A 9,848-nucleotide genomic window follows, 5' to 3' on the forward strand; every position below is an offset into this window, starting at 1 on the left:
CCCCTGTCTGCCCCATCCACTACACTTGTTCCCTCCCCCCCAACCCCTTTTTCCTTCCTCTTTCTGCGGGGCTCCCCGGTGCCCCCTGCTGGCGGAGGCTGACCCCACATAGGCCCCAGGGGCAGCCCCCTGGGTGGGGAGGGGCAGGGGGTTTAGCCATCCACACAGCAAGACCCCCCCAGGGGCCCTTCGCCACCCCCACAATGGATCCCCGCCCTTAACCCCCCCACAATGCAGCATCAGCCCCTCCCACCAAATAACTGCTCCCCTTGCCCTACCAGTGCTCCTCACCCCTGACCAGCTGCTCCTTGCCAAGCTGGTGCCCCTCACTCCAGACCCACAGCCCCCTGCTTCCTCTGGCCCAGCTACTGCCCCTCACTCCTGACTCACAGCTCTGACAGCCCTAGCCCCACCAATGCCCCTCACTTCTGTGGCACAGGCCCTGCCCCTTCTGGCCCAGCCAGTGCCCTTCACTCCCAACCCGTAGCCTCAGGTCGGGGTGGGGCGGGCGTAGATGCAACTGGCATCTGAAGCTATAGGCTGCAATGGCCAATGGTGCTCACGAGGGGGCAAGGTTGGACTAATAATGGCATGTCAGGTCCCCAACTGGTGAGGTGAGGGGGCAGTCCAGGGGTCCTGCCCCTCCTCCTCCCCACCCTTGCACTCCCCCAGGACTCTCCTGGGATTGCCCCACGGAAGCTGCCTGCAGATGTACCTTCGGTTCCATTTATTGTCATCCAAACACAGAGAAACACCATGAAAAAGACAAGGCCATCAGAGCTAGGGGGTGAAGACCCCCCCCCCGCCCAAATAACTGGGGGCCTCCAAAGATCTTCCCCCCTTGGGGATAAGGCAATTGTGATTCAGAGGGGGGCTCTCAGCCCCACCAGCCCACGCCTAGGGTGCTGTGGGGCAGGAGTGCTAGCTGTGGGGGTAGATCCAGCTGCTCTAGCCCTAGCAGGTGGCACTGGGTGGGGAGCTGTGAGGCAGGAGCAATGGCCTGTGTCACCCCAGGACTGGGTGCCTTGAGGGCCATGAGGCAGGAACTGGGGGGAAGTCTTGACACCTGATTTCCAACAGGGGTACCTGGGGGGAGGGGCTGTGGGGCAGGAGTGCTGGCTGGGAGGTAGACCCAGCTGCTCCAGCAGGTGCTGGGGGGCGGGCTGTGGGGCAGAAGCACTGTCTAGGGGTGGGGGTAGATCCTGCTGTTCCAGCCCCAGGGGGAGCACTGGGAAGTGTGTGGGCAGGAGTGGTAGCTGGTGGGGGCACTGTGGAACTGGTTGGCCAGGATTGCGGGGAGGCTCCCAGGGGCAGAGGGCTCTGGGGAGTAGGCTGTGGGGCAGGAGCTCTGGCTGAGGAAGGTAAATCCAGCTGCTCCAGCCCCAGCTGGGGGTGCAGTCCAGGGGGGTGCTTAGTTCTGGGGAGCATCAGGGTCCCCACCATGGCACATGGGCTCCTGCTGCTCCTGGCTCTCAGCGCTGCCCACGTCCATCTGGGGGTACACCACCAGGCACAGCTTCTGGCTGGCACGTGTCAGGGCATCTGCAGGGGGGAGGGAATGGGGAGGATCAGCTGGAAGCAAAACCCTTCCGCAGTCCTGCCTCCAGCCCCAGTCCCGCCCCTGGCACTCACCCACGAAGGCGTGAAAGGCAGGAGGCTTGTGCTGCCAGTGGACACCCAGGAAGTAGACAGGCACACCGGTGAGCATGATGGCCAGACCGATGCCACACACCACTGGCTCCGACCACAGGCTGAACACCAGCAGGAAGGCCCAGAACAGCAGGTACACCACCGGGAACAGCAGGCTCACCTGGTGGGGGTGCCAAGGTGGAGTCAAGCTGTGGGACACTGCCACAGGGTGCCCCACCCACTACCCAATGTGGCACCCACTTGGCCAGGATAGTGGAGTTGGGCTGTAGGGGCATGAAAGCTGTGGCTGTACTAGGGAGGATGGGTTTGGGGCATGGGGGTAAGGGGTCTCACTATCATGGGGCACTGCCACAGGATGCCCCCTAACCCACCCAATGTGGCGCAAGCCTGGCCACGAAGAAGTAGCTGGATTGTAAGGGTGTGGTTGGGGTATGTAGGCCACATCTGAACTGGAGAGGATGGAGTTAGTGTGTGGGGGCACAGGGGCCCACTATAATGGGGTGCCCCCATCTACCAAACATGGCACCATGAGCCTGGCTGCAGGAGAGGTAGCTGGACTGTAGGGGTGTAGTTGAGGTGTGTAGGCCACAGTTGAACTGGAGAAGAGAGGGTTGGGGAGTGGGGGTACTGGTGAGGGTACAGGGCCCTACCTGAATGGGTCAGTGACTATGGGGCACCCCCCCCAAGTGGGATACAAGTAGTGACGCCATAAAAGGGATACTGGTATCTGGCTTTTAGAGGTCTGGAGGGGGGCACATAGGCCACAGTCAAACTGGGAGGAGGGGGTTGGGCTGTGAGAAGTACTGATAGGGGTGCGGGAGCCTGCTGCAATGGGGCAGTCCTCATGGGTGCCCCCCACCCAACATGGCACAACTAGCCTGGCTACAGGAGGGGCAACTGTGGGGCAAATCTTCTCACAACGGGTACCAGCAGCAAGCCACAGCGATGCTGCCAAGGGGGCGTTGTGTTGTGGGAATATCGTGCAGGGCACATGGAGCTGAAGGGATGTGTGTAAGTGGGGGTTGCTGGGGAGTGGAGGTACCGGTGTGCAGGCTATTGGTGGAGTGGTATAGGTGCTGGTGGGGTATACTGGGAGGTGGTGGGGGTGTAAGTGCTGTTGGTGGGGGCAACAGGCAGTGGCGTGGAGGTTTACTGGTTAGACTGCGGGGGTACTGGTGATGGCAAGGTACTAGTGGGAGTGTAGAGTGTACTGATGGGGGTTAGGCATTGGGGGGTACTGGTGATGAAAGTGGAGATACTGGTGGTGGTGGCACTGGCAGTGGCGTAGGGGGTGCTGGTGGGGGCAGGGAGCAGGTGGCAGTCGGGAGCTGGTTGGGGTGTTAGTACTGGTGGGGGCGGGGCTTTACCTTGATGGGGCGGGGCATGTTGGGTGCCTTCCAGCGCAGTACGACCTGCCCAGCTACTGTGACACCATAGAAGAGGTAGTTGATGAAGCCAACATAGTTGATTAGGGTGTAGATGTCACTCGTTACCAACATCAGCAGTGTGGACACGCACTGCAGCAGGGAGGAGGTAGGGTCATGAATGGGGAGGGGCAAAGCCAGGCCCCACCCCATTCCTCTGAGCCTGCCCACTATCCTTAACAACAAACTTCAGTCCCTCTCTCCCACCCAACCTCCTGCCCAGCTTCAGTGCCCAATGCTGCAGGCTCCACCCACCTCCCCAGAGGCTGCTCCTCCAGCCAGCAGGTCCCTCCCCCATGCCTGTGACTCACAGTGAAGAGTAGGGCAGGGATGGGGGTGCAGCGCCGCACATGGATCATGGCCAGCAAGCTGGGCAGGTGCCCCTCACGGGCCCCCGCAAAGAAGAGCCTGCACAGGAGGAGATGGCTGTGACTGGGAGGGACCAGATGCTACTGCCCTCAGTAGGGTTCAGAGTAAACAGGGAACCTGGCCCTTCAAACCAGGAGGATAGCACAAGAGTAATAGAATAATAATAATAAGGGGGAGGGACTTGGAAGAGCCTCTCATGTCTAAGGGTGTGACACTCCCAGAGGTGGGATCTGTAGGGCAAGGGGATGAGGTCTCTTTGGGAGATGAACAGGGCTCCACTGATGCCCCACAACACAGGTGGAGTCATGGTGGGGGTGTGGTCTCTGGAGCAAGAGGCAGGGCCTCACAGGGAAGTGGTATCCATTGACACCCTGCAGACAAATGCATCCAGGGCAAGGCATGGCCTTTTGTAGAGGGGGTGTGGCCTAAAGGCAGGGGTGGGACATATGGCAGGAGGAGGTGAGAAGGATCCCAGGGTGGATAGGTGGAGGACAGGTGTGGGCAACATACAGCCCACAGGCCAAATCTGGCCTGCAGCGGGTCCCTCATCCCAACCCAGGCACTGGGGGCAGCCTAGGCTGTGGTGCATGTGGCCAGTCCCACAGCCCCCAGGCAAGTGGCAGGGCTGGGACAGCACAGCAGCTGGACTCCACTTTGCAAGAGCTCCAGGAGTGGAAGCTTCTTCCAGCTGCCACAGCTAATGCCACCATTGCCACTGGGTGGTGACAGCACGGGGCATTTCTAAAGTGGCTCTCCAGCCAAAATAATTGCCCACCTGTGATTTAGGGTAAGGAGTGGCCTTTGCAGGAGGGGGTATGGTCTGGTGGTAGGGGCAGGGACCACGGCACTCACCGGGAAGAAGTGAAGAGGGACCCATTGACGCCCCCAAAGGTGGAGAGGGCCACAGAGATGGGCATGATCCAGGCCATGACGCCCAGCAGCTTCTCCCCAAAGGTCTGCGGGGAGGAGAGAGTGGGGTGAGGGTGGGGACAGATGCTGCGGGCAAGGCCAGCTCTGGGAGCGGGGTCTCACCACAGCAACGGCGTTGGAGGCCAGCAGCTCCTGAGGCGACATGGCGGTGACATAGGCCACATTAGCGAAGACATACACAAAGGTCACCAGCGGGATGGAGATGAAGATGGCCAGGGGCAGGTTCCTGTGGGGGGGGGGGGGGGGGGGGGCCCACCACACTCCTGGGTTCCTCCCCACTCTCCTCCAATCAAACTTGGATGCAGACCTGGGTTCCCCTCTCTACCTTCACTGGAAACCTGGGTCTCTTAGGAAACTGAGCCAGAGGCTTAAATGCCCAAGGGCAGACAACCCAGTGTTATCCCAGCACGGGCAAGACTGGCTGCCCCAGATGCCAGAGTCCCCAGCAGGGGATGCTGTGATGGGGGGAGGATTCCTTGATGCCCAGAACCCATCCTGCTCACTTGTAGGGGTCAACGAGCTCCTCGGTGACATAGTTAAGGAAGTTCCAGCCTCCATAGGCGAAAGAACCCTGCAGAAAGGCCAGTGCCACCAACCCCACATCAGGCGTCTGGAAGAACTCAAAGGCGTTGTGCGGTTCCAGCCAGAAGTACTCACCTGGGAAGGGCAGTGGGTCAGAACTGCCCCACACCAGGGCCCCCAATCCCCCCCATCTACTCCCCCCTTAAATCTGACCCCATCCCACACAGTGCACCCATACCCCCCCACCTCTGACCCTACCCCAGCTCAGTCCAGCCCCCTTCAGATCTGCCCCTTCCCCCAACAGCCTCTTCACCTCTCCCCAGAAATTTGCTCCCTGACACATCTCTGCCCACCCCCTATTTACCTCCCTCCCGCCAGACCTGCCCTTCCTCCCCTTCCCAAGCAGGAACAGCTCTGGAAGGAGCTGGTGGAACTGAGGGGGCAGGGTAATGATAGGGTAAGGCCTAGCCCAGGGGGCAGGGCCTGTTGTGGGAGGGTGGACACTCACCCCTGCAGATTTGCACGATGCCCATGACGATGATGAGCCCTAGGGCCAGGAGTTTCCCAGCTGTGAAGATGTCCTGAACTCGTGTGGCCCAGCGCACACTGGCACAGTTCACCCAGGTGAGCAGCACTGCAGGGGCACAGGGGGTAGGGCGTGAACACACCACCACGGGAGCCTCACACAATGGGGCACTATTGTGGTGCAGTTGCCTGGACAACACCCCTTGGAAATGTTCATGATTACTCCCTGTTATTCCCCAGCCATGAGTCCCCAGACTCCTGGGTCCTGCACTCCACCCCCAGAATCAGAGAGTGCTTGATTCCTTCCAGAAGTGCAGACCCAGATCCCTGGGCTGCATTCCCTTGCACAGGGACTAGGGGCACTCAGGAATCCTCTAAGCAGTGCCATCCAGGACTCCTGGGTCCCACTCCATCTCCTGGTATTGCCCACAGGGCTGGAGTTGTGGTGGGGGGGCAGGTCATGCCTCGGACTCCTGGGTTCCTGTCTCAGTCTCCCCCTAGGGGCTGGAAACACTCAGCTGCCCCTAGAGGTCCCTCCGCTTGCCCAGGACATGCAGGGTGGAGAAAGGCAACAGCCATTCTAGCCCCTCTCTTCCCAGGAATGAAGGGAACAAAAACAAGCGGAGGAGGAGGTAGCAGATCAGGCCTGACCTAGTTGGCTCTGGACCTAACTGCATCAAAACATCCTGCCCCTGGCTTGGTGCCTACCAACTCCCCAAAACAGCACCCCCTACAACACCCCTAGCAGCCCTATACCCCTCCCCCCACAACTGGTCTGTTGCCCTCACAAGCTCTGATTGCACAAGCAGCCTAGCTGGGAACCTGACACGGAACAAACAACCTCCCCCCTTTCTAGGAACTCAACACCACAACAAACAGGTCACACATCAGACACACAAACACACAAGGAGGAGTGAGGACAGGAAGCACAACTTGGATCAACACAGATCACTCCAGCCATGGCAACTTGTGGGGTATAGCACCACACGTCCCACACAGGCAGCCCACTATATACTGCCATACACCCATGGCAACAGTTCCAGGCAGTACAATCTGCTACATGCAACAACACAGCCGTAGGGACAGCCTGTAGACAGCAAAGCCAGCTACACACACCCACAGCAACAGTGTGTGGCAACACCCATACATGACACAGTTGGCAACATGCAGACAGGAGCACCCCCAGGCAATCCAGCAACACACACACCCCAGAACGCACACCATAACTCACCCAACACAGCCACACATGCAGAGGAAGACCCGGAGTATCAGACTGACAGCATCCCCTGTACATATGGTAACACCCCCCCAGAACATACACCCAATGCAATGGCACGTAAGACAGTTACAGCTGAAGTGCACATTGTGTCATGCTAAATAATACCTTACACACAAAATATAAGCACAGTTCACACCCCAAAAATATCTTACACACATGCAGAGTAAGAATTCTTAATACAACACACACCCAATGCAAACACAGTAACACACTGGGATGCAACATGTCCATACTAATATACAGAGATATCTCACCCTGACACACACAGCTGCTCACAACATGATACACACAGCAACACAGTCCTCACCACATATAGTAACAATACAGCAAACTTCCTCTGAAACAGTAACACACAGCAACATGTGGCATATGCCCAGTAACACACACGGATATCACACCCAACTACACACTCAGACCATGATACAGCTGGTAACACACCCCAAGAAATAAACCCAATACAGCAACATACCAAAGACTGCTATACCTGAAGTAACACACACAATAGCACCACACACACAATACAAGCACAATAACATACCCCCCACCCACACACAGAGTAAGAATACACAATAGTACAGCAATGGATCCCTGAAACAGTCAGAGTAACCCAGATGCACAGCACCACATTTGTGACAAGTGCTCAGAAACACACCCAGTTATCGCACCCCACTACACACACTAACAGATCATGATGCTGCGTGCGCTAAGGGCTGGGTGTGGCCATGCATAACAAACCCAGCACAACAACCTACTCCAGGCACAATCACAACACACACTGGCAGCAATACCCATGTCCAGCAACACACCCAGTTATTACAGCCTGATGCACAGCATGCACCCTAACAGACTGTGATACACATGGCAACACACAGCTCCCAACACCCATGCTGTCACATCTGATACACAACACAATCACAGTGACACACTGCCCCCAACTCAATCACGGTGACACACTGACAGCAACTCCCATGCCCAGTTATACACCCAACATCCCTGTACATAGTGACACAGCTGGACAACCCCCAATTAACACATGCTCTGGCATGCACACACCTACATGGGGGAAATCCCCTCTGTACCCCCCTCCTTTGCCTTGCAGGCCCACAGCCCAAGACATATACAGGCATGCATCTGTGTGTCCTCCAGTGCCCCCTGTCCTGTTGACGGTGCACAGCCAGGCTGAGTCAGCAACTCCCAGAGCAAAACAGGCTGTGAGTCAGCACCGGAGAAATGGGAAGCAGGCAGGGGAGGGGGTACAATCGCCCAGTCTGGGACATGGGAGAGGGATGGGGGTCTCTTCTGAGTGACTACTGCCCACCCCGATCTGGATAGGGGTGTCCTCTCTAGGGAACTGTGCTCCCAGATCCTGGATGGGGGAGGGGGTGACTGACTCCCCACATACCAAGGTGGGGGCTCCAGGGAGGGTTCCCACCAGGCTGTAGGGGAACTCAAGGGTCCCAGGTGGCCCTGCCTCCTCCCTCCTGTGGGAAGAGCCTTTCTGAGGAAGCAAGGCAGTTATCAGGACAGCTGGCGCCAGGCAGGGCCTGGCCATGACATTCCCCAGGCCCTTTCCAGGTGGGGGGGCACCAGCTGTGCTGTGGAACACGCCGTCCCCCGCCACCCCCAAAATAGCTCCAGGGCCAGGTCAGCGGGAGCACTCGCACCACACTTGCCTGCCCCGCCTCCCCCGGGTAGGGAGCTGCCCGCTCCCCTCCCCCACCTGCCCAGGCAATGGGCTCCCCAATTCTCCAAAGGTGGCAACTTTCCTTTCCTGTTCCCACCTCCTTAGCAACTGTCTCATATAGCTCCCTACTCCCCTCCCTCCCCCATCCCTGCTGGTGCCCTGCACTCCTCATCCATAGCCCCCTACCTGCAACCCTGCCTGACCCACAGCCCCCTGCCTCCTCCAACCCTGCCAGTGCCCTCACTCCCGACTCACAGCCTCTTGCCCTGCCACTGCCCCTGACCTGCAGCTCCTGCTATCCCCCCCACTTCCAACCTGCAGCCCCCTCTGCCAGCCAGTGCCCCTCACTTTGGACCCACAGCCCCCTACCCCTCCTCAACGTAACCAGCGCCCCTCACTCTTGACCCACAGCCCCCTACCCCCCAACACAACCAGTGCCCTTTACTCCTGAGCTGCAGTCCCTACTCCTCTCTCATAGGAACTGTGCCCTGGGTCTTCCCCCTTGGCAGGGGTATGGGGGTTGGAGACTGGAGGGAGGCAGAGTGTGACACCTAGCATTAGATGTACAGCCTTCAGGGACATTCGGCTGTGGCCCTCCTGTGCACACACTTGTGGCCGTCACACATGCTGTTCCCACACAGTCTCTCACACGCACCCAGTCACAGAAACCCTCTCACACCCCACCATTCACAGACCCCCTCTATCAACTACACCAACATTCACAGACCCCCTGTGGTGTACACACTCCCTGATTCAGACCTCCTCTATCACACACCCATTCACAGACCCCCTCTATCACAACCCTGCACCCAGTCAGATGCCCTCTATGACACATACCCCACCCATTCAGACCCCACATCACACCCTCACACCCACCTATTCAGTCTCCCTCCTTCAATCACCCCCCCCATTCACAAATGCCCTCTATCAATTACACCCCCCCACACTCATAGACCTCCATCACACCCCCCATTCACAGACCCCTTCTATCACACACACCCCACCCGTTCATAGAGGTCCCCATCACACCCCATCCTCACCCATTCACAGACTCCCTCTATCACACACACCCTCCCTCCACCCATTCACAGACCCCCACCCCCACATCAATTTCACACACATCTCCCATTTACAAACACCTGCAATCAAACACACATTTGCAGACCCCCCATCAATCACACCTCCGCACTCAGACCTTCTTACACACTGCCCATTCAGACCCCACAATTTCACACACACCTCCCATTCAAACACCCTGGATCAATTACACACACAGTTCATTCAGACCCCCCATCAATCACACCTGCCCATTCAGACCCTCTATTTACACATCCCCCATTCACACACTCCACCCCTGCTCTCACTTACACAGACATACACACATTCAGAGACCCCCATCACACAGTCACAGAATTGCTCACACACACAGTCACAGCAACAGCAGTTTTCCCCTCCCATGCTCATA

At 58.1% G+C, this 9,848-nt stretch overlaps 1 protein-coding gene across 2 annotated transcripts in view; it reads right to left on the minus strand.

Moving 5' to 3' along the window:
• Positions 1-250: 250 nt before the first annotated feature.
• Positions 251-9,848, minus strand: part of SLC7A8 (solute carrier family 7 member 8) — a 13,176-nt gene continuing 3,578 nt past the window's right edge. The window contains exons 4-14 of one of the 2 annotated variants that reach the window (XM_014526182.2): positions 8,891-8,910; positions 8,611-8,641; positions 6,960-6,970; positions 5,404-5,529; positions 4,877-5,030; positions 4,476-4,599; positions 4,296-4,399; positions 3,386-3,482; positions 3,018-3,167; positions 1,633-1,810; positions 251-1,542 (exon numbers count right to left, since the gene is read on the minus strand). In XM_014526182.2, the coding sequence (XP_014381668.1) occupies positions 1,412-1,542; positions 1,633-1,810; positions 3,018-3,167; positions 3,386-3,482; positions 4,296-4,399; positions 4,476-4,599; positions 4,877-5,030; positions 5,404-5,529; positions 6,960-6,970; positions 8,611-8,641; positions 8,891-8,910 (1,126 nt within the window). In that variant the 3' untranslated portion in view covers positions 251-1,411. Of the gene's footprint in view, positions 1,543-1,632; positions 1,811-3,017; positions 3,168-3,385; positions 3,483-4,295; positions 4,400-4,475; positions 4,600-4,876; positions 5,031-5,403; positions 5,530-6,959; positions 6,971-7,752; positions 8,496-8,610; positions 8,642-8,890; positions 8,911-9,848 lie in introns of those variants that run through there. The other variant, XM_025192783.1, reaches the window with a different exon arrangement.

This window comes from Alligator sinensis, unplaced genomic scaffold (assembly GCF_000455745.1).
Source record: "Alligator sinensis unplaced genomic scaffold, ASM45574v1 scaffold128_1, whole genome shotgun sequence".
Classification (NCBI taxonomy): domain Eukaryota; kingdom Metazoa; phylum Chordata; order Crocodylia; family Alligatoridae; genus Alligator; species Alligator sinensis.